Genomic DNA, 24140 nt, shown 5'->3' with positions numbered 1-24140 from the left:
GTAAATTAAATAAATAAATAATTGTGACTAATTTTAAATAGTTGGATATAATTGGGGAAGATAAGTTGTAGTGCTTATTATTATTATTATTCATAAATTTAATAAGTTGTAAAGAAAAAGAAAAGAGAGTTGCACATGCATTGCATATGGGATGGGATATTGTAATTTGTTGCAATCTAAAGGTTTTCTGATGCTAAAAGGAAGCTTCGTACGTTTCCAAAAAAAATAAAAAATAAAAAAAGAAGGGAAGCTTCATACAATATCAATTTCAGAGGGAGAGGAGGAGGAGGCATAGACTTTGTCATTGTTTAAGGTCAACATGCAATTTGCTACACCCCATTTATAATATTATAGCTAAAAGAGAAAATCACACTTTTGAAATCTGTATTGGCTAATCAATGATGCTCTTTAATCATATCAGCAATTGTGTACATGCTATGTAAGTGTTAAGCATGAGCAGAAAGTGAGATAAAAACTTTTTTAATAGTTCAAAACTTGATCTTTAGTTCGACATAAATGTTCATGATAAAAATTCAGGCTACAAATACATATAAAGTAATTGTTTTTGTTGAGGAAATTTTGTTTTGACAAAGCAATATTGATTGCTTTAATTCCAACTTAGAATTTGGGTGTAAGGAGATGTTATACTACTCCAACTAACTAGCGTAATTTTGTTTGGTTATACAAGGATTATATCTTGAGCTACTAGCCCTCTTAGACCTACTCCAATCCTTGAAGTAAAACTCAAATTTTAGGTTCTGAACCCACCTAACTTGCTCCAAACCCTTGCGCAAAAATGAGTTTTGGGTTAAAACTCATTTTTGGGCACATTTCGCCCAGGATTTAGCTAGGGTTAGTGGGCTAGCCCACTAGTGCGAGTAGATGCGCCCAACATAAACCAAGCCACAACAAATTTGACGTGCCCAACGCCCCAACTCACAAGGCGCTGACAATGCGAGGGTCCCATGCACATAGGTGTATCGGTCACCAGTCTAAGCCCAACGACTCTTTCTTTCATCAAACGGTTGTGGTTAATTGGACGTTGGTTAATCTAATGGTTCAAATTTAATTTATTTAATTTTTAGTTTGATATTTATATATTCATTGAATCCAATTGCTAGAATAATATGATCAAATCTAACGGTAAAAACACCTAGCAGTCCAAATTTAAATTCAACGCCTAAAATACTTAAAAGAATTATTTCATAGTGTTCCATGAGTTTCATGGTGTCGATTTAGTATTTTTCAATATTCATCGGAAATTAAATATTTTTAAGTTAAAATGTTCATAAAATTAAATTAGAATAATCTAAATAATTTTTTTTTTATAAAAAAAGTTAATTAAAAAAATAGCTTAAATTCATTTTTAATAATCTAGGGCTAAAAATTTAATTCAAGGTGGGAACTAAAAATTGCATATGAGTTAAACCTAAATTTTCAATGTTAAAAAGTTTATGTTTTAAGACAAGGGTTAGAGATGGTCGGAGTAGGATTTTCACCCATCCTAATCTTTCTCCCATTACATCTCCTCCTATTTGAACATTTATGGTTAACCCATGTCAACGTTTTGTGTTCATCTTTTAATAGACAGAAGAAGACAAAAAACAATTTGTGAGGAGAGGGATGGAAATGGATGTAAATAGGAGAGGAGAGAATCCTACTCCGAGATGGACTTAGCTCCTTATAAAATACTTTTAGTTTCACAGTTACACTTACATTTTTTGAAATTGTTCAAGAATTAAATAAAACGAGAAATTTAGAGAAAAAGACAATTTGGTGATAGTGAAATGTATAATGTGAGAAGTGAGACCCCACAAAAGAAAATATTTTGAATTCTATAAAAAACAAAAAAAGGAAACAAAAACAATTTGAAAACAATGTTTTGCCAAATCCGCTTTCGTCATCACACCAGTGGCATTTCCGTCAATTTACAAACACCATTTCGAAAAAACAAAGAAGAATAGAGTGCTTCTCACACGCTTTCGTCAACTTTCCCCTTCCCTTCCACCCAGTCCTGGTTGCTCTGCAAAACCTGTCTCTCTCTCTCTCCCCTCTTTCTCTCTCTAAACACACAGAGAGAAGGACAGAGGAAGACTCAGAAAAACCCACAGACCCTTTGAACCTTTTGTCTCAAAAATCACAACTCCTTTTGGATTTTGCCAATCCTCCAAAATCTTCCCAAAATTTGAAACTTTATTGAAAAACAAGCGACCCCAAATCTTTAATTTTCTCAAAGAGCACCAGAAATCCACGAAATGGTTGTCGGATTACAGAGGAAAGTAGCAGTTGTCGGGGTTGTTGTTGGGAAATGAGGGATGTTTTCGTGGCTGGCAAGGATAGCGTGTACGTGTTGGAAGCCATTGCGGAGATATGCCCGTATGAACAAGGATGAGGTGGACGACTCGTCGTTGGAGGACCCTTTGCTGTGGTGCAGAAGCCTCGACAGGCACAGCTATGGAGAATTCTCGTTCGCTGTCGTGCAGGCCAATGAAGTTATTGAGGATCACAGCCAGGTGGAGACCGGCCGAGACGCCACCTTTGTTGGTGTTTATGACGGACACGGTGGACCTGATGCTTCTCGCTTCATTAATGACCATCTCTTTCTTCATCTCATGAGTGAGTGAGCCAGAGCCCCTATTTTCTTGGTTTTTGGATTCTTTTCGTTTCTTGGGTTTTTATTTTCCTGTTTTGATTCGAGCGATATTCTAATTTAATCTAAACTGCGGGGATTTGAACTTGTGTGGTGAGCCGAGCACACTGCTTTAGTCAACTTTGCGGGCGTAGCGTCTGCTTTTTCTTGGGATTGTTGGAGTTGTGTGTTTTGATGGATTGTTTGGGATTTGTGGATTTGTGTTTTTTGAAAGGTGTTGTCTTTGATGTTGTTGTTTCTTTTAAACTTAAATGTGAATTGTATGTTTGTTTGATGGTCAATTGGTTTAAAGCAGAGTCTTGGATTTTTCTCTACTGGGTAAATTTTTGTCAGTCGAGTTTGTCTTGATGATGCTGAAATATACACAGCGCTGTTATTTGAAAGGTTTAATTTATTTGTGCTAAATAAAAATCAGAAGAGAGAATCGGTTCCATTAATGGACTCGATCGGAGGTTGTTATGTTTATCTTTTTGGTTCTGCATAGTTCGAGTAGAGTTGAATGTACAATTCTGTGAAATTTGAAATTTTTGTTTCTTTGATACATTGTCTTTTCCCTTCCACACTGGAGTCAAAGGCCCTTTTTGATATGCCAATAGAGAGCCTTTTAGCTATATGTGATTGGGGAAGTGGAAGAGGAAGATAGTTTAAGAACACGGGCGCTTGCCACGCTTCTGTTGCAATACTGCTTATTTTTTGTACTCTATGCTTCCCCCTCCATTTGCAGTTGTTCTGTACACCATGTACTTTTGGATTTTTCCAATCGCAACTTATTTAAATGTTTTTGTTACAGGACATGCTCAAGAAAAGGGAACCATATCTGAAGATATTCTTAGAAGTGCCTTTTCTTCGACGGAGGATGGGTTCCTTACTCTTGTGCGTAGGACTTGTGGAATAAAGCCATTAATGGCAGCAATTGGGTCTTGTTGTCTGGTTGGAGTTATCTGGAGAGGAACATTGTATGTTGCTAATCTAGGAGACTCTCGAGCAGTAATTGGTTCTATAGGTAGATCGAATAAGATAGCTGCTGAACAGCTAAATAGGGAGCACAATGCAAGTATGGAGGAGGTTAGACAAGAACTCAGGTCCTTGCATCCAGATGATTCACATATTGTTGTTATGAAGCATGGCGTTTGGCGTATCAAAGGCATCATACAGGTTTACTCACTTTCCGTCTCTCTTTAATTGACTTGCTTGGTTTTGTCACGTCACGTTATTTGTTGCATATATAATTATATGTGTGTGTGTGTATAGATATATATATATATATATATATATATATATATATATATATATATATATATATAAATATGCATGATCCCTTTTTTTCTTTATCTGTTATTGCCTGCTGTCGTCAATTTTTGGATAGAATTATAGTTTATAAAGCTATTGCATACTTGTGTAATTACGTATGTTTTACTTTTTTGTATTGTCCTGGTACCTAGTTTCCAAATCTGGTCTTATATCTAGCTTTTGGAGATATTTTCTGTACTTTTCTCAACTTCCTTCTGTTAATGATACCCACTTTCTATAACGAGTCAATTTGTGATTTCTGACTTACGAATTATGTAATCACCTTAACATGAATGTCCAGAATGCTTAAGGATTGCTTTAGTATCTGCACATGCCCCGTCAAGATGCGTGTCTGTTAGCAAACACAACTGCATACATTTCTTCCGTTACTTTTCGGTCCAAGTAGAATCAGTGTTTGTAGTTGCATCAGTCATGTATCTCGTAGATGCTGCAGGGCTAGGTTTTTGTGTTGTATTTCTTCATTACACGCATGTTTAACATTTTCACTTCCCCACAGCAGTTGCTTAAAATCAACTGGTATGCACATTCAGCATTCAATTCCTGTGTTAGGTACTAACTACAAATTTTATTTGCCAGTTAGATAACATCGTTGACAAGTTATTAGTAATTACTTAAATTTCTCTTTACTTGCTTGCTGTCAGGTGTCTAGATCTATCGGTGATGCATACTTAAAGAGGCCAGAATTTTCTCTTGATCCTACGTTTCCGAGATTCCACCTATCTGAGCCCCTTGGCCGGCCTGTGCTAACAGCAGAACCATCTGTATGCGCTAGGGTTCTACAACCCAATGATAAATTTGTAATATTTGCATCCGATGGGCTATGGGAGCATATGACAAATCAGGAAGCTGTGGAGATTGTACAAAATAATCCTCGAGCAGTATGTTTTTTTTTTCCTTCTAATACCTCTTTCGTCTTTTTGTTTTATGCTTTTATTATCGAGATCCCAATCGTTCTTTCTTCTGTTGGTTTTCAAAAATGTCAGGGAATTGCAAAAAGGCTTCTCAAAACAGCTTTGAGCGAGGCAGCTAGGAAAAGGGAGATGAGATATGATGACCTTAAGAAGGTTGGAAAGGGAGTTAGGCGGTTCTTTCACGATGACATTACGATTGTTGTCATTTTTATAGATCACGATTTACTGTTGAAGAACCAACCCGCGCCTGAGCTTTCCGTAAGAGGGTTCATTGACACTGTTGGACCGTCAAGTTTTAACATGTTCAAGGATTGATATGATGTGAAGTCAGTATAACACCCAGTAACTCGATTGGCTGGGTCTGGTTTTAAGAAACCAGCTTCAGCAAGTTTTATTCTCCTTCAACATTTTTCTAACATTGGGTTGTTTTCTTCCAGTTTTTCTTTTATATAAACTGATTTCTTTCCATAAAACTATGCACCCTAGGCAAAGCTATGGACAAGCTTCAGATTTTTTTCGAGGTTCATAAGTTGGAGTCTGTATACACCCGAAAGCTGTGCAATGTTTTTCGATTTAATAAATCCGTTCTTTGTTACGCCTCTTCAGTTACTGTAAGCGTTTTAAGAATGTGAAGCCAGCTGAGTACTGCAACGCTTATTCGTCCTGTTTGATGAGTTGTATCTTTATGAACAAGTTGCTGGAAAATCAATGGTGTAAATCTGAAATGCAGAATTCTGGAGCTATCTTGTTTTATAATGCAGACCATTACTTTGAAATCTTTCAATTTGTTGTGTTCTTGTTTGTTTTATCAGAAAGAATGATTACTTGGGTTGCAAGTGAAGACATCTTCATCGTATGCTTTGTTGTCTACCATTATTCGGTAAACCTATCACTTTCAGATTTCGTCAAAATTAATTGTAATAACAACTATCCCCACCATGGTTCTGTTGGCGGCTAAAAGTTGGTGACTCGAGGCCTCACTAGTGGGATAAATGCTTCTCTATCCGGTGTCACTACCCCTCTTCGTTTCTCTCTTGTCACAAAGAGGAGGCTAGTGACACCGAGGCAGTGATGCTTTTCTCGACAATCAAGCACAAAGTCAGTAGGTCTTGGCTTTAGCCATGTCATAAAAAGGACAGCATCAAAGATTCCAAATGCTAATGAGAAATTGGAATCATTTTATGCACTAAATTTGCATCATGCAACCCAAGGGCCCGAGTTTGATTCTCGTTTCTTCACTGTGATTCATAATAAAATAAAGGCTAATTAGTTGAAATGCCCCCTAAAACTATCATTGAGTTTTAGTTTACCCTTTAAAACTGGTTTTGTCTCACATTACCCCCTGAAACTGACATTTTCAACTTTTTTATCTCACTTTACCCACTTCTGTTAATGGACTGTTAAATTTAAGGGTATTTTAGACATTTAAGTTTTTACACTTTTATTTACCTCTAGCCCCCACACTAAACAAGTATCGATTTTCTTTTGGACAACTCTAATTCAAACGCATAAATTTTGGGTATTTTTAAAAATAAATTATTCAATCAATAGAAAAATTCCGAGCAACAAAATCATTGTATTAACCAAAATAAGGGTTACATTTGTTCGTAGTCATTTCACTTGCAAGACATACATGTATTGGCTTGAAACTTTGCAATTGAAAAATATTCATTACAACAAATCATTATACCATTAAGCTATCCTATCCAAAATACTTCCCAAACCCAAAAAAAAAAAAATCATTTAAAGCAAATGTGCACAATTTGAAACAAAAAAAAAATTCACATTGTTGAGCACTGATTTCACTAGGCATGAGCTTGTTCAAACTGTGCACATTTGCTTTAAATGATTTTTTTTATTGGTTTGGGAAGTATTTTGGATAGGATAGCTTAATGGTATAATAATTTTGTTGTAATGAATAATTTTCAATTGCAAAGTTTCGAGCCAATACATGGATGTCTTGCAAATGAAATGAGTATATGAACAAATTTAACCCTTATTTTGGTTGATACAATGATTTTGTTGCTCGGAAATTTTCTATTGATTAAATAATTTATTTTAAAAAATGCCCAAAATTTATGCGTTTGAATTAGAGTTGTCAAAAAATAAAATTAAGACTTGTTTAGTGTGTAGGCTAGAGGTAAATAAATGTGTAAAAACTGAAATGTCCAAAATATCCTTAAATTTAACAGTTCATTAATAGAAGTGGGTAAATTGAGACAAAAGAGTTGAAAATGTTAGTTTCAGGGGGCAAAGTAAGATAAAATCAGTTTCAAGGGGTAACTGAGACTCAATGGCGATTTTAGGGGGCATTTCGACTAATAAGCCTAAAATAAAATGTTTCATCATACTTGGAAACAAGCATAATTTGGAAGCATAAGCAGCCGACAACACGGCAGAAAATTGGAATTCGATTATTAGTTAAGCTTAAAATTGGAATTCGATTATTAGTTAAGCTTGGGCAATATTATTCCTAAATAGAATTCCTACTACTTGTCTGATTTTATAAACCGTTTTTCCAACTGGATTTGGGAAACATTTTCCGTTTGGGGCACTAACTATATCTATCTATCTATATATACGCATGTTCACGCATTATTGCCTTTCATCTAAGTTGCATTCATTCACTCTCTTTGCTTTCTGCTTTCCTAATTGCTTGTTTATTGTTTCCTGTTTTAGTCATGGCTCTAAGAAACACTGTTGCCGTGAGTTTCATCATCATGATGATTTTCTTTGGTGCTTGTTCCGCTACCGTTTATACGGTTGGCGGCGATTTGGAAGGGTGGACTGATAGTGGCGCGGTTGATTACAACGAGTGGGCTTCATTGAAAAAATTCTATGTGGGCGACGAGTTCATATTTAATTACAAACATGAATATGATTTTGTGATGATAGTCACTCAAGCAGATTATGACTATTGTATTCCATCACTTCCCCTATCTCATTACGGTACCTTTACCGCCTTAACTTTTGATATACCGGGCACCTACTATGTTATTTGTGGTGAACCTGGTCACTGCAAAGCCGGCCAAAAGATTAAAATCAAGATCAATGCCCTCGAAATAGAAGATGCAGTAGTTAGTCCAAGTCCCTCTCCTTCTCCATCCTCACCATCAGGTTCTCCTCCTAATGCTAAAGCCATGTCACCAAGCTCAAAAATCACACGACCGCTCCCGGTTCTTAATCTTGTGATGGTCGGTGCGGCTGCTACCGCGCTTCTTATGTTGGTGGCTTGGGTTTCGCATTTTATCTACAGCCGTTTAAATGAATCCATGTTCCAAGCCGAAAAGAGTTGCCAAGTTGTTTAAATGTATTCTTTATTTTATTCGGATTTAAAGTAAATGAATTTGTACTTTCATTAGTTTTGGTTGTTTTCTATATACACTCTGGTTCAACTTACATATATGAAAATATTTCTTTTATATGCAATTGTTAGAAAATGTGATTCGAAAGATTATGGGCTGTAAGATGTATATGCAGTATATGTAAAGCAGTGAAGAAAAATTCTATCAAGTTGGAGATGATCTTCAAATCATTGTAACATGATGATCGTTGTGGAAGATTGACTGTCGTTATGTATTTCATAGTGGCATAATTGAAAAAATTGTCACCTTCTTAAATACAATGATTGACGGAAGATATCTAATTGTGAGACTTCATTATATTGATGAAGATAAAAGTAAAAAGGACATGGATATTATTGGAGTTCGATTCGTGCCTTTTTGTTTGAATGATCGGATTCAAACAAAGGAGGCGTCCCAAAAACCTTTTCGTGTCCTTGAAATTTGACACTTACGGTGCGTAAGAGGTACATGTAGAATTGTCCATCAGTTGTTCATTGACTTGGCATGCATATATGCAGGCCGCGAGGATCATTCATTTCTTACATACTTTGGCATTATAAGGTTAGTTTATGCATTAATCTAGATCACTGAAGTATGATTCTAGATACACGTTTCTGTGAAATACATGATCAATTATATACAAATGTGCAGTTAGTTTTAAATAACTAATTGTGGTGTTTTCAATTTCTTATGGAAAAAAAAAATAAGAAGAGGAATTGTTTAATTTCAACCTGCATTAATCATCTGTTTATATTAGTATGTGGCCAAGAATTTGTTGGCATGATTTATAATATGTTACATGTATGACTGTTCATTTATAAGTAATTAATTGAGATACTGAAGCATGAAGATATATTGTAAAATTGTCGCTAATTGCATAATTAGGAATGATGAAAATGCCATGATATAATATTCTTTGTATGCTTTTATGCTTAAAGACCTTCATGTAATCTGAGTTATCTTTGTGTCAATCGGTTATGTTTGCACATAGATGGATGAAACGATATGACTGTTAGCTGACACCGCATGCATATCCCTACAAGTAAGATTTTACTTATGTTTTTTTTTTTTTTGGAAAGATTTTACTTATGTTAGGCATATCATGGAGATCCATCTAAAATCCATGTTTGACGTTGACTCTTTCTTGAAGAGAATTGTTTGTTACCAAGTGAAATTTTATAGTTTAAAAATTTGTATCATCTACAATAAGTGCAGAACGGCCATTGTGGTGTACTGGGTTTAGATTGGATGTTAGATGTGGTTCTGCCAACTCGTAGCAGTTCTTGGAAAAGTTCCTTTTGCGTAAAGGAATTGCATCTATATAATTGATGCAGTTAATCCCTATTAGGCAGATGTGCAAGGCCATAGTGAATTATCTCAGAGTCTTAATTAAGTGAGTTAATATGATCTTTGAGTTGTACAGGATAGTTTCGTATGAATGGAAACTATGTCTAATGGAAACCACAAAACTTGGTTTGCCATAAATCGTGAATTGTCAGGACTAAAAGCCAAGTCCTGCAGAAAGACGTGATGTTGCTTATTTAGTAAGCAATGGCAACCAATGAGTGTGTTTTATCAATGGTTACTCATGGTAAGAAAGATTTTGTGATAACAAAAGAAGATACTGTATTCAAATTAAATATTTGAACTTATTTTAGATGAGTTATTATCGTCTTGAAATGACGATGATTGGATTAAAAGTGTGGGGGTCTTTTTGAAAGAAATGACAAGACACTAAAAGTGTGGGAGCATTTTGCAAAATACGTTAGACCCAATATGGCTTTATAATAAGCAAGCGTGGCCTTGGATATTTTCATGTTAGTCATGTATGAAACCAAAGCCAATTCCCTTGAGAAGAATTAGACTCCGGAAGTTTGGGAATACCTTGCAATGATAAGAGTTTAGCTTTCTCTTGTTACTAGTCATAGCAAGGAAGAATCAAATGAATTTAAGATTAACATTCCTTGGTGGGGATTCTAGTCCCATGATAATTTAAAAGCTCAGATGATAAAGTGTGAAAGCCTGTAACAGCTTAGTGAGGCCTGAATGCCTAAGAAGAAATATAAAAGGCTATCTTAGTTGTTTCTTACTTCTTAAATTACAAAACATGATCAATTTAACGATAATGTTCGAAATTAATCACAATCAAAGAATTGTGGGGTAACTTATCTATTTTGAGATATGAGATTTACTTAAGAAGAATGGAAATGTAATTTGCTAATTGAATGAGACAATCAAAATGTCATCTCTTATAATGAGTAATTGTTTAATACAAGGTTAGAGACTTTCTTACAAATACCTTAAATGTGGGGAAGTCTACTTCCTAGTCTTAGCAAATTATTGAAAAAGTCCTAATTTAACATTGGAAAACAACTACTCTCATATGAAATAAAATTTCATAAGATGGATTGTGCACAACATTAGAGATAGTCAACCTAAAAGTACCAAATATTAAAGGTTTGACTGGAGAGTAAGTTGATCATCGAGGGAAATGAGGCTAAAGCCAACATAACTAATGAATCAGCCGGGCAGAAACCTAACTTAGTTGATTGGAAATCCCACGGTCTAAGTTCAATGGGCAAACTGGTTGGACATAATTCAAAGAAGTTAACACACTATATACCTCATTCCTATGATGGAAGTTGTTTGCAGAAGTTTTAGGGTGTATATTTATACTTAATGACAATGATATCTTATAAATAAGAGGAATAACGTAGATTATTTTTAATCAATGGTCACCTATGTGAGAGTAGAAAAGGGCCGCTTCTATGAGAATGAGATGACTAAATTCTCTAAAGCTCTCATGATTCCGGGATTTGTTCAGGACCCAAATGAACACAACCGTATGAACCATAATATATTAAGATAAGAGATGTGTGTCCCTTATTGTCGCAATTTACTGTTGCGGTGAACAGTTCAAGATCTTCCACATCTACTGCATCACAAAGTAAACCCGATAAGTATTCATTAGGGTAGGTTCAAGTCCAAAAAACATCTCTCCCGATGCATCTGCTTGTACTCTCAAATTCTTCTAATTTTTCATTCATGTGGGGGATTGTTGGAAATGATATATTATAATATTTAATTAAAAAAATTATGAATGAAAAATAAGAGTTAGTTAAGTGTTAAAAGTCATGTATCAAAGGGTGCCGCAAGGGGAGTCATCCCTTTTAGTAATGTATCTATTAAGGGGTATTACTTAATTACCTAAAACCTAAAAGATACATCTCTTCGGCAAACAGTATATTGGGTTCTATAAATACTCAAGAACTATTGTCTTTAAAAAATAGAATTAAGAAAAGAGTTTTCTCCAATGTTTAGTTAAAATCCGAGTCGTGTTTTAAAAGTATGAAATATGTATAAAGTTTGCCAGAGTTCTAGGATTGAAGTGTGTTGACTTCAGATTATAGATTATTGAATCATGGGTGATGAACGTCTATCAAACTACAAGTATGAGCGAAATTCTGTTTTTAGGAATACATTTATGCAAGCCTCAATCTCCAAGTTTGTCAGTCTTTCTTACTTTCTCTCTAGTTGTTTATATTAATCTTGTATAGATGTTGTGTTTTTCTTTATGAGTATTATTATTAGAATTCTTTTATATTTCTTAAATTGTTTTTTTCTAATATCGCTCCTACATAAAGATTATTCTGATTACATATATATATTGATTTAATTTTTATTACGAGATAAGATATGAGGCATATACAACAACAAAAAGAGGAGTGAAGGGGATTTTTTTTATTTCAACCAAACCAAATCAATAACAAAGCACTAGTAACGAAAAATTTAAATCTTAATCATAATAAGCTCGCTTCCATGCTCATGTCCCGTCATAACACATAGAAATCGACATGAATCGAATTCGAAAATGAATACAAAAGGAAATTCCGTAACTGCTTAAATAGAAGAAGCCTTTCAGTAATACAAAATCTGTTGGTGCTACTTGGAGCCAAGTCTGTAATGAAATCTCTTTGCTCATCCTATCAGCAATTCCAGGGAACATAGTGGAGCCTCCACTGAGGACAATATTTCCCTACAGATTCTTCCTAATATCAACACCACACTTCATGATAACCCCCCAAAAAAAAAAAAAAAAAAAAAAAAAAAAAGAGGAAAAATTAGGTTCTCATCCTTCCTTTTACTACTCCATTGATTAAAATCCTATTCATTTTCAATTTTTGATCAAGGTCCTTGGTATTATTAAATCATTAATTATTTCAATAATAAAATATTTTTTATTTCTAAATATATTCATTTAATGTTAAAAATGTTACAATTAGTATATTTATATTTATGACTAAATTTTTTATCATATATTTTTAGTTTTAGTTTGTATCCATTTTTAATTTGTAATTTTTTTTTAATTTGTACCAATTTCTTTTCAATTTTAATTTGTACTCATATATTAATTTCTTTTTGTGCCCATATTTTTTAAAGCTTATTTGTATTTGTACCCATATATTTTTTTATTTGTACTTTTTATTTTGCTAAATGTACCCATGCTAATTATATGTACCCATTCATGTAAAACTTTTTAATCTTAAAATGTACTCATTCTTAAATATAAAAATTTGTTATATGTAAAATGTACCATTTTTTTTAATATAAAATCTATTCAATTTTTTTCTAATCCATTTTTTAACTTATATGGGTACATTCTTTTTTCTTTGGTTTTAAAATGTATCCATGTCAAGTTTAACCAAAGAAATTTACTAATGTTATTAAGCCTAATATCTTTTTTTTTTGTGATTTTGAAGAATGTACCCATGTTTTGATTTTTTTGGTTAATTTTGATAAATGTACCCATGTTCACACACACACACAATAGTAGATTATATTTTAATATTTTTAATCCCACAAATTATGGTTTTTTTATTTAAAATCTCATTTATATAAACAACTAAAATTTCTAATTTTTAATTTAAAAAAAATAGTAGCATACATAGAAATAAATTATCACATTAATTTCAGGGATCTCAATAAAAAAATTAAAAACTAATAAGGTTTCAATCAAAGAATATTCATGACTAAGGACCGCATCCAAAGTGTCCCAAAAGAAAAAAAAGAAAAAAAGAAAGAAAGAGTTTTTAACCCTTCTGATAAAATGAACGGTTTGTCGGCTTCAACTGCATAGAATTGTCATTCTTTATGGTCACAGATACTGTCTAGGATAAAAAAAGGGCTTCAAATTTGCACGACTGGATCAACCTTGTTGCCCATATATTTGCTCGGTTTACAACTGTACTTAAAACTGCAGAAACTTCTTGTGAAAATATAAAACGAATAAATGACAAAGAAAAACTCAGGTAAAAATAAGTAAATAGGGTGTGGAGTTTTGTACGAAATGTCTCCACTCAATTAGTAGCGGAACCAGCACTCAGCATAAATTTTGCCAATTGCAACCAGTGCTAATGCAACTTCTCCAAAGAGTTTGTCATTTGTCGTCTCTGTAAATGCATTTCAATCCAGTTTGCATAAGCTGCTGGGGTATCTTTAATTGCCAATTGCAACCAGTGCTGATGCAACTTCTTCTGTTCTTCTGCCACAAAGACTTCATATGGTTGTACATCAAAGCTTATCAATGTTACCTAATATCCGGTTGAGAGACCTGGACTGAATGCTTTTGCTAGATTGCTTCAGGCTCTTAACAATTTCGCACTGCTTCTTGCTAATCTTAACATATGACATGTATTTAGCACCATCGCTACTGTAAATCCATACTTAAACTGACAAGTATCCATACTCAACCATGCTACTTGCTCACTAAACTGACAGGTATTCAGAACTTAAATCCATACTCAAGAACGGTGCAATTTCATATTCGTCAATCAACTTCCCAAAGAATTTCAGCCCCTCAAATTGATTTCACACATCACTTTTGCAGATACAATCTTCCAAAGACAGAATGTTCTCCAATATTTCTTTCAACATACTCAGCAAGATTATGGAACCAATTTGTATGCAGAAGCCTTTGTTTCTAATATAATACAGAATCAAAGAATAGCCTTTTATAAAGTTGTAACACACCCTCATGCCGGTTATAACAATTCCTTGGGGGATTACCCTTCGTGGGATTTCATCATCTTCATTTAACATTGGCATCAACCTTTAAAACAGAAAACTAACAAACTATAGTATGACATCGGCCTTAACTATAGTACCACGGGATCACCCTTTGTGGATTTTACCAAAAAACAACTTAACAATGGCATTGGCCTTCACAATTTCAACAAAATAAAAAATAAAAAATCAACATCTATGTAGGATTACCCTTCGTGGGATTTACCTACTCGCATCATGGAATTACCCTTCGTGGGATTTACCATTTAGCAACTTCTTCTACCCTTCGTGGGATTTACCTATTCACATCACGGAATTATCCTTCGTGAGATTTACCCTTAACAACTTCTTCAAACTTCATCGTATAACCGGACTTACTGTAGATTCATGCTAACAACTGAGTTGGTTAGATTCGACATTAAAGGTTGAGATAAGGGAAAATTACTGCACAAACTCCTCAACAGAATTGCAGAAAATCAGTGAAGCAGAGAGAGAACTGGACAACACCATACAAATCACACAATCCAGCAATGACCAATATTCTTGAATCCGAATATCCCAAATATCACAAACATTGATCTTGAAATGAAGAATCTTGAAAGCAAATATCACAAACAACTGGAAGAACCCAAAAAATGAATAACTCCATATCAACTGAATGACTCCACATATCAACAATTTTCATAGGCAAGAAACATATAGGGCTTTGTGCGTCAACAATTTTCCAAACAATTCAACACTTTTCAACAACTACAGAGACTGGGATGATGGCTCTTGGGTCCCTCCTTTTCAAGAAGAGAATAGTTCGTCTGGGATGGTGGTGAAATCTAGAAAGTTAATATTGAAATTTAAGTGAGGCAAAAAACCATTAGGAGAAAGCTTTGAAAACGGGACTGTGGTGGAGGTCAGCATCGACGAGGAAGGCTACAAGGATGCTTGGTACACTGCTAAAATAATTGATCATGTAGGAAATAACAAGTATCAAGTGGAATACCTGTACCTGATTTCACGATTGTCTGCAAGATTCAAACAGCACCACCATTGTTGAAACTCAAGATAAAGAACTAGCGAAGAAGAAAGAATCTCTAGCACCGACAAACACCACTATCTCCAACAGCTCCGATTTGAAACAAACTTTGCACCGATCTTCACATGAAAATTCTGAGCTGGGCAATTCGTCAAACACCTGGACTACACCCATATCTGATCTTTCTTCCATACCAGAGAACACAGTAGAGATCAAAGAATTCACTGATCCATTCCTTCAAACAGTTGGAGTGCACAGAATCATAACCTGAAGAGCTCCCAAGATTTGCACACTTGAACGTTCAACCAGGGCAAGAACTTCCACCAATTTCCATTTCTCCAAACATTCCAAGAGTCACAAAAAATCAAACCCAAAAAGAGAGAGAGATTCCTATCTTTAGGTAAATCTTCAGCAATAGTGATAACCGAGTTGATTGATAGGACCCATTCCGTAGGAATGGAGAAGAAAAGGAAAATGCAAGGAAAGTAAGAAATAAAATAACAAGTTTTTTCGTTCATACCTTTCCCAAATGGTGAAAGGAGGCTTATATACAACCCTAGCAGAGGAGTGCCCAGATGGGAACACATCTATATCCTCAGAACCGTTGGATGAAGCCAACTACTACAAAGATAAGACAAAATACCATAAATATATCAACTCAATAACTAGGATCCTAACATTCCCTCCCCCTTAAAAGAAGGCATGTCCTCATGTCGTCAAGTTGGCATGTAGAGGCTTGCGTTGCTTGTTCACCCAAGCCTTGGAGTTCCAAAAAAGTATCATGAAAGATGCCTCCAAAACCAGCGCAATGTGAATCTCCCAACATACCATAAGAAAATTGGTTTCCAAACAGATTTTGAACCAAGCCGGCCAAGTTGTGCTTCTACCATGCATGATCTCTGTAGAAGTGCAAGAGCTATGAAGCACACATCTCGTAAAATGGTATTCAACCTCTCCCTTGGTTTGACGAAAGCTGAAAGCCCAAAAAAAAACCATGGTTGGCAAAGGATAGAGAAGATAACAGAGGAGTACCAATTCAATCCTAGCAAACTTGACCTTAGTTGCCGGATATGTAGCCGCATATACCCTTAGTGAAAATGCTAAATTCCCAAATCTTCTAGCATTCCACAAGCACACTAGCTTCCAAAAATCCAGAAAAGTGAAATAACCGAAGAACTTTGGCCTTAATGATCCTGATGCATATAATGGTACTGAACAAAGACCCAAAATGATCTTCAATTTATACCGTGATACATTCTGCAAGTAGGTATCATCAAATTTGGTGTTGATCGAATAATAATCTTGCATCCTCAGAGTAAGTAGCGATGCATCAGACAAATTGGCATCATCCACACAATATTGTATCAACTCGGCCAAATGTAACAGCTCTTTGACCATGAAGGAATGATCTGCAAACAAAATGGCACAAGTCTTGATAGTATGAACATTTCCAAAATGGCTCAAAACACCATACATCACAGTACAGGTTTGTTCAAAACTCTTGGCAGTCCAAAGTCCTAAAATGGCGTGGTTATATATAGTGTGGTCCAGCTGGACCCCAAAATGTCTCACCAGCGTGATAATTAGCTCAAAACACCATGTTCCTGTGTAAGACATAGCAGCCTTAAACATCCCAAGCAGACATAGTTTATAACTTGCTGATAGGCTTCAAAAAAGTATGTGCCATCGATGAACATAAGGGAAATAAGAGCTTAGAAAAGATATTGCCAGATTGAATTGGAGAAGAGCAGTAATCTCATTGTCATGAAAATTGAAGTAAGCAAGGCCTAAACTACCAAATTGCTCTGCATTCCAGATTGCTATGAAAATTTTCAATGCATTATCCATGAGCATAGGATGCTCAGTCGCATACGGAGACTGCAACGTGGGAAGGATGATCATCCAATAGAAGTTCTCAATCTCAACAAGATTAGGAGAAAAAGAAGAGCAACCAATCTGCTCAGTACCCACTGCTAGAGAAAGAACCATGGAAATCAACTTCTGAAAATGAAGAGAAAGTGACTCTGCCATGATTTGGAGAGGATCAGGTATGCGTCCACGGATAAGAACAGCAAACACTTCCTCTTCTTGTCTAAAATATCCATCTGTAGGCCATTTCAAGTTGGCAAATTTTTCCAAAAGCCTGATAATGGTTCTAGTAACACATGTGTTTTAATGGGAGACAAGTAGACAAACTGATGTCATAGTATCAATCATATGGCTAGATAAAGGAAAAGTGGAAATTACTTTAGTCAAGCCACTCATGAAAGGGTAAAAAATACCATTGGCTATCATAGTTAAATTATTGTGCCAAATTGTAGAACAAATAATGGAACCTCTACTAGTAAACTCCCACTTCGGTGCTTTCACAATCATCCTTAAAAAAGTATCCATAGAGCACGAACTCACCCATCCAAAAGTGCCAGTCAACAAGGTAGTGGGAGAAACCAAAATGGTCTCAGTATCACTCTGAACATTTCTAGTGAGGAAAGAATTCGTTAGGAACCACCAATTAGGACAATGAAGTGAGAATTCAGGGTACACCTTGTTCCCAATACCAAAGGATTCGAATGCATAAAGAAACACATCCATGGTACAATGTTCCCTAATTTCAACAAGCAGAAAGTCAGGAATCGATATAGTAATCTCCATCCAATGGTGCGGATCAAGTAAAAGGTTAGGCACATATGTTTGGGCCATTTCTCTCTTCAGCATTTTTTCAAACACAGCAAATATGTTTATGCGGCTCCCACAGGAATGAAACACAATCATTTCAACGGTCATATGGTGTGTAAGAAATTCCAAATGCAACTGTGCATTTTTCAGTGGAGAACACAATATGGGTACCTGACAACAGAGGGCCTTGTCGGGTTCCTTTGGTCGGGGGACCCGGTGAGCAATCTGAATAAAATCTTCCTTAGGACAGAGATCTTCAATCGTAGGAGTAGGGTTACCCAATGGTGGCATAACTCGACTGCCATTGCAATTAGTCTGAGAGCCACCCTTCCAGCGAGATGAGGTAACATCATTAATCAGCACGGTATTGACGAGACCATCAGTGCAACAGTAAGAGCGTAAAGTTGATCCTACAGAGAAGGAGGAGAAATTCGAAGAGTTCTTGGACTGTCGGTAGCCAAAGATCTCTGACTTAGGCTTTCTCTTCATCTCCACGGAAGAAATTGGTTGCAGGAAACACTTGATTTGCGTAGAAGCATGGCCAGAACGAGTCGTTGTGCGGGAACCCTCAATCGTTACGGAAGCACGTGTTCTGGACGGAGTCGTCATTGCTGTCAACGACGGAGATGTAGAAGGCAACGGTGGAACACGATGGTGTCTTAGCTGTGGTGGTGCAGATGATGGAATCTGCGATGGAAGATATGGTGTGGTTTGAAGATAGCCCATGGGCACTGAGGGCGAAGACCCAATTCCCGGCAAAATTGAGGGAATCAAAACGGTTGACAAGGAGCAAGTAAGGAGCCTTCGTAACTGACTCCAAGTGCGGAATGGAGGTCAGTGGTGTCGAGTATATAAGCGGCCTCTGGTAAGAGTTTGACGGCGTCGATTCAAGTGCACGGAAATGGTTCAATCCAAGCGTTGAATCCAAACCCTCCAATTGAGACTCTATCCCGTCTTCACCTTCCGTAGGTTGAGTTTGCAACCTGTCTTGGCAAACACACAGAGAAGACACGGATTCCGTAACCCGCTGAACCTGCTTGTCCAGACTCACATGATGAAGAATCGACTCGAGCGATGCCGTTGTGAACTCCAAGACGGCGGGTGTGGACGTCGTCGGCCCCTGTAAGTCTGGAGTTGGAATGGTCATGGACGAATTGGGAGGGGTTTAGTAGGCGTGGGTGAAATGGGGGTCGTGGATTGGGGGAGGGGGCGGTAGTGGTGGGAGGAATGTCGGTCAGAGTCAAATGGATGGAAAACAGAGCCGCTGGAGGACTGGGGTAAATATCTGGAGGTGGGGAAATGACAAACGGGGTGGGAAGAGGAGTGGAATGGCGGTGTGGTAGGAGAGGGGGACGAAGGACCAGCAGCGAAAAGGGTCCTCGACGGGTGGAAGGTAGCAATGGGCTGTGGCGGAGAAGTACTCCATGTAGGTTGAGGAAAGCTGGTGGGTTGGGTTTTTAGAGAATGGAGCTCCTCAAGACAAGTCTGTTGGAGTTGCTCCTGGTGAGCGGTGTGGATGGCCAGATCTGCGAGGTGGTGCTGTAGAGCATCTTGCCGTAGGTTCATCAGCGTGACCTTGGCACGCAAGTTTTGGATTTAAGTGATGATTTGCTGCTGCGGAAACTGCCTGTCTAGTGTCGCCTTTGAAACGTCGGTCACGGGCACCAATGCCGTGCGCTTGCCCATGGAAGCACACCTAGGCTCTGAATACCAGATGATAGGACCCATTCCGTAGGAATGGAGAAGAACAGAAAAATGCAAGGAAAGTAAGAAAAAAAATAACAAGTCTTTTCATTATGCTTTTCCCAAATGGTGAAAGGAGGCTTATATACAACCCTAGCAGATGAGTGCCTAGATGGGAACACATCTATATCCTCAGAACCGTTGGATGAAGCTAACTACTACAAAGATAAGACAAAATACCATAAATATATAAACTCAATAACTAGGATCCTAACATTGATTGCCATCCCCAGTGAAGAGAGCTCAGCCTCATTGTACTGCTTTATGTACCTCTTAGCAAGATTAACGTAGAAGAAGAGCGGTGTCTTGGTGTTGGAGACCTAAATTATGTTCTTCTTCGACACCTCAACCGATTGCGGCGGTGGAGATGTGACTCTCTGCATTTTCTCTGCCGCCATTTTGCTCTGAAATTTTCTCCAACTTTCGATCGGGAACGGGGAGACTCATGAATTTGATCGGAAAGAAATCAACCCAGAAGTAAAAAGAACGATTGCGGAAGCACCCAGAAACTTATCCTAATGTTTAATGAAAATTTGGAAAGCAACTAAGCGAGAAACAAATGTAAAATAATGGGAAGTGGAACCACCAAAATCCATGGTGTGAGCCTGGTGGTTTTGATACCATGTTAACTACATTGTAATGTTTAGGAATTTAAGGGAAAATCAAGAAGAAAGGATGAACAGAGAAATATTAGAGAGAGAGAGAGAGAGAGAGTTTAGAGAGAGAAATAGTATTTGTATTAATTGACTAAATGAAGATTACACACACTGTTTTTATAAGAGAAATCCTAACTATTTTAACCAAATACTAACAACCTTACTAACTGTATTTCTAACTGTATTACACTTGTAGCCTTAATATCTCCACCCTCCATAAGAATATAGAGTGAGAAGAAAAAGAAATTTTGGTTATGAACTTATGGTGGGATCAATACATAAAACAAAAAGCACACCATATTACAAACTTTCTCATGCATTTTTAATTGCAGGAACTTGTAAAATAAGTAAACAGGGTGTGGAGTACAAAATGTATCCACTTAATTAGTAACGGAACCAGTCAGCATAAATTGTTTTATTTTGTAAGATTTCCGACGTGAGACTTTACATTCTTCCACGAGTCATCCCCTTAAGGCTACATCCACATTTTGGTAAACTGAAACAGAAACATTAGGTATATCTGTTGCATGCTAAGATGATTCCAAAAAGCACGGTTGAATTTGGAACTGGATAACAGATAGCTCGAAATTCATGTTCGTGAAGCACCGTTGTACTCTAAAAGCCAAGCCGAACACAAAGAGTTCGTCGTCTACAAGAATAGGACTCTCCATCCTCCATAAGAATATAAAGAGTGAGAAGAAAAAAAACTTTTTGTTATGAACTTATGGTAGGATCAATACATAAAACCAAAAGCACACCGTATTACAAACTTTCTCATGCATTTTTAAGAGCATGCATGTGCTCTACTAATACATATAGAACTGCAGTACACTACTATAACATTATGCAGCGCAGCTAAAGGCATCAACGCTTGTATGAACTATATGCGATTAATTTGATCGCTATCTGGCTGCACAGGCGCCTGGACAACCTGTGTCGCCACCTTTCTCCGGCAGCTCAACCCTCTCCTGACTTTCGAAGCTACTCTTACCACCAACTTTACAAGACTGGACACTATCTTAACTTTGACCTGGCCTCTCTTTGGAGGAAGCCTACATAAAGCCATTGGTGTGGACTTGAAGTAACACAAGAGTTAGGTAAGAACAGAAATTAAGAACCAATGTTTTGTTTCCAAGTACAAAGAAAATGGGAATGAGACAGCTTTTTAATGTTGGTGTGGGAGTATAAAATGTCATAGGACGTCGATAATAACAGGGGGTTGATTCTTACAATCGGTTAAATATCCGTTGTTACAGTTGATGCCAAGCAAGTGAAAAATAAGGACTTGGAACTTTGGATTAAAAAAACAGTTGACCAAATGTAAGGATACAGACAGTTGGGATGCTAGTGGTGAACTCTTGTTAGCACAAGGTGCCTTAGTCAAGCCTTGAGTAGGCTAATAGTCTCTCTTGTAGCAGACCAATAGATTGTTTGTTTTTAAGTTGTTACTAAGCCATTTGCTTGTGCCACAAGAAACTGGCCTTCTCTCAAAGTATTGTTATTTTGGAGGGGTTAAATCGATACTTAGGTTCTCTTTCTATGCCTTGAAGAAAAAGACTTTATCGTGTTAAATACCAAAAAACAAGGATCACAAACGGATCAAAGGAGACTTTGAACCAGTCAACAATCTTTGAGTAAAGGGAAATTCAAAAAAATAAAGCACAATACATAAACAAAGGAATATACTAGCAAATGTTCAAGAACATTAATAACATTAAGTAATAAACAAAGCATAATGACAATAACAAGAAAATAAATGACAAATACAAGCCATCATGTAAGTTTTCAACCTATTCGGGCAAGTTTCCAAGCCTGTTGGGCAAGTTCGTGCAGTTGCGGACCATGTATTATTGAGGGGGTTCTACAAAGGGAATCGATACTACAAAGGGAAGTAGTAGAACTATAGATACAAAGGAATGTCTGAGATACAAAAGGAATAATTGAAAAGTAGGTTGCAGAGCTTTTAGAAATCTTTGTGGCTTGAGTTGATCATTGTCCCTTTCTCTAATCCTTCTGTTGTCTTTTATAGAAGCTTTCTTCTTCTAGAATTAAGCTTTCCTAACTCAGTTCATTCTCTTTCATCCAAGTTGGTGATGTGACATTTGTTAGAGGATGAGCTCCCTCCCACTTGGATACTCGAGCTTTGATTCTCTCGAATTTACATATCTTGCCACAGTAGAGCACTTTTCTTTGAGAAACTCGGCTGAGTAAGCTTTCTTTCTATGTGAACGATGGTGAGCTTGCCACCCAAACATGCCACTTCTAAAGTACTCTTGAATCTTGGGCCAGCCACTATTCATTTATGCTAAAATAAATACCCAAAATCACAAGTATGAGTTAATTATGATCCAAACACAAACAATTACATACAGTTAAAAATGAAATGAATTAATCCTATGTTTTGGAGGTTTTTTTTTTTTGAACAAATGATATTTTCTACACTAAGGGGGAGGGGGAAGGCTCAGCCTCATAATGGTTAGAGATAATGTGATTCTTGAACCTAAGACCACTCACTTACAAGTGAAGAGAAATAACACTAGACCGTAGTACTAAGTGACTATTTTAGAGTTAAATATGAAGATTAAAGATTTAGTTTTGTTTTATATAAATCCAAAATAAGTCTGCTTGATAAATTAGAAAATGAAGCAACTCCAAAACTCCAACTATATAAAATGCCAACCAACCACATAAATTCCACTTCCATTCTCCTCCTTCAAGATTTTTCCTTTTGTCTTCCCACCTTTGCAAAATTACACCAATATTTTTCTAGTTGACAAAATTGAATTATGGGGAATTGCTGGACATCAACTGATCCTCATCCCAACATATACATACCTTCAACTCCAGGTACAGTTTGCTCCAACATTATACCACATTAAACAATAAAGGGCCATTAAAATTTGAGTAAACTGCCGATTTCTCCCTTGAGCTTTCACTTAACTTCCTATTTTTACCCTAAACTTTTTAATTGAAAAATTAAGGACTTAAACTAATTTTTTTAGCCGAGTTCTTCCCTACCGTTAGTTTTTTTATAAATTTTATCCAAATTGACGTTAACTCTTATCACATGCACACAACGTGACTCTCCCTTGAGGGTAAAAGAGTCACTTTGCTAGACCTTTAGACACAAAAGCTACATAATCACACAAATTTGCGCAAGTTGACATTTGAGAAACATAAGGCTTTCAATTATTTTAAAGAGTGAAGCAACCGAACTACCCTCACATATTGTGCACATGCTTCCATTTAACAGAAATTCGGATGGAATGTATGGAAGACTAAGAACTGGGGGAAATCGGCCAAAATAATTAGTTTGAGTACCTAATTTTTCAATTAAAAAGTTTAGGGAGGGAATTGAAAGTTAAGTGAAAGTTTAGGGTAGAAATCGACATTTTACTCTTAAAATTGTCAAAAATTTATCTCAGTCCTTCAAGTAGCGTGGTCTTACATGGTTTGTTTCCTTTTGAAGCAATGTCATCAAGCTCAAAAATCACAGGACCGATCCCAGTTCTTAATCTTGTGATACTTTGGGTCGGCTTTTACCGGTCTTGTGATTTTAACGTTTGTGGTTTCGTATTTTATCTACTACCGCTTCTCTAAATGAATCTCAAATGCAGAGCGAAAAAAATTGCCAGATTGTTCAATTAAGAATGTTGAAGTTGTCAATGAATTTTGTACTAATAGTTGAATTTATTTTATTCGGATTGCTTATAAATGAACTTGTACTATGTTTCATTAATTTTAGTTAACACTGTCAAG

At 36.4% G+C, this 24140-nt stretch overlaps 3 protein-coding genes and 1 pseudogene across 4 annotated transcripts in view; 2 read left to right on the top strand and 2 right to left on the bottom strand.

The window, feature by feature from the left end:
• The first annotated feature begins 1959 nt into the window (after positions 1–1959).
• Positions 1960–24140, top strand: part of LOC126599886 (probable protein phosphatase 2C 68) — a 34020-nt gene continuing 11839 nt past the window's right edge. Inside the window, exons 1-4 of one of the 2 annotated variants that reach the window (XR_007615259.1) lie at positions 1960–2616; positions 3441–3805; positions 4603–4839; positions 4945–5393. Coding sequence is in view for 1 of the 2 variants with exons in the window: in XM_050266347.1 (XP_050122304.1) it covers positions 2316–2616; positions 3441–3805; positions 4603–4839; positions 4945–5187 (1146 nt within the window). In the remaining variant the exon portion in view is untranslated. Of the gene's footprint in view, positions 2617–3440; positions 3806–4602; positions 4840–4944; positions 5657–24140 lie in introns of those variants that run through there. The other variant, XM_050266347.1, reaches the window with a different exon arrangement.
• On the top strand, positions 7554–8180 carry LOC126598971 (blue copper protein-like). The gene has a single exon (XM_050265368.1). The coding sequence runs from the start codon at positions 7554–7556 to the stop codon at positions 8178–8180; it is 627 nt and encodes a 208-aa protein (XP_050121325.1).
• On the bottom strand, positions 13409–16938 carry LOC126599888 (uncharacterized; annotated as a pseudogene).
• On the bottom strand, positions 17416–18708 carry LOC126599887 (uncharacterized). Its single transcript, XM_050266349.1, has 2 exons — positions 17589–18708; positions 17416–17501 (listed from the first exon to the last, which is right to left on the bottom strand). Exons 1-2 carry the CDS (start codon positions 18706–18708, stop codon positions 17479–17481), a joined length of 1143 nt encoding a protein of 380 aa, XP_050122306.1. The 3' UTR covers positions 17416–17478.

This window comes from Malus sylvestris, chromosome 14 (genome assembly GCF_916048215.2).
Source record: "Malus sylvestris chromosome 14, drMalSylv7.2, whole genome shotgun sequence".
Taxonomy (NCBI): domain Eukaryota; kingdom Viridiplantae; phylum Streptophyta; class Magnoliopsida; order Rosales; family Rosaceae; genus Malus; species Malus sylvestris.
The sequence above is the reverse complement of the archived record's forward strand: the minus strand, read 5'-3'. Positions and strand labels throughout refer to the sequence as shown.

Bases quoted from the DNA above. Each gene is read 5' to 3' on its own strand.
- LOC126598971 (XM_050265368.1), top strand. From the start codon at position 7,554: ATGGCTCTAAGAAACACTGTTGCCGTGAGTTTCATCATCATGATGATT.
- LOC126599887 (XM_050266349.1), bottom strand. From the start codon at position 18,708: ATGGGCTATCTTCAAACCACACCATATCTTCCATCGCAGATTCCATCA. The intron at 17,502-17,588 runs GTATTTTTTACC...CTATGACATCAG, and splicing joins TTTAACTATGATAGCCAATG to TTTGTCTACTTGTCTCCCAT.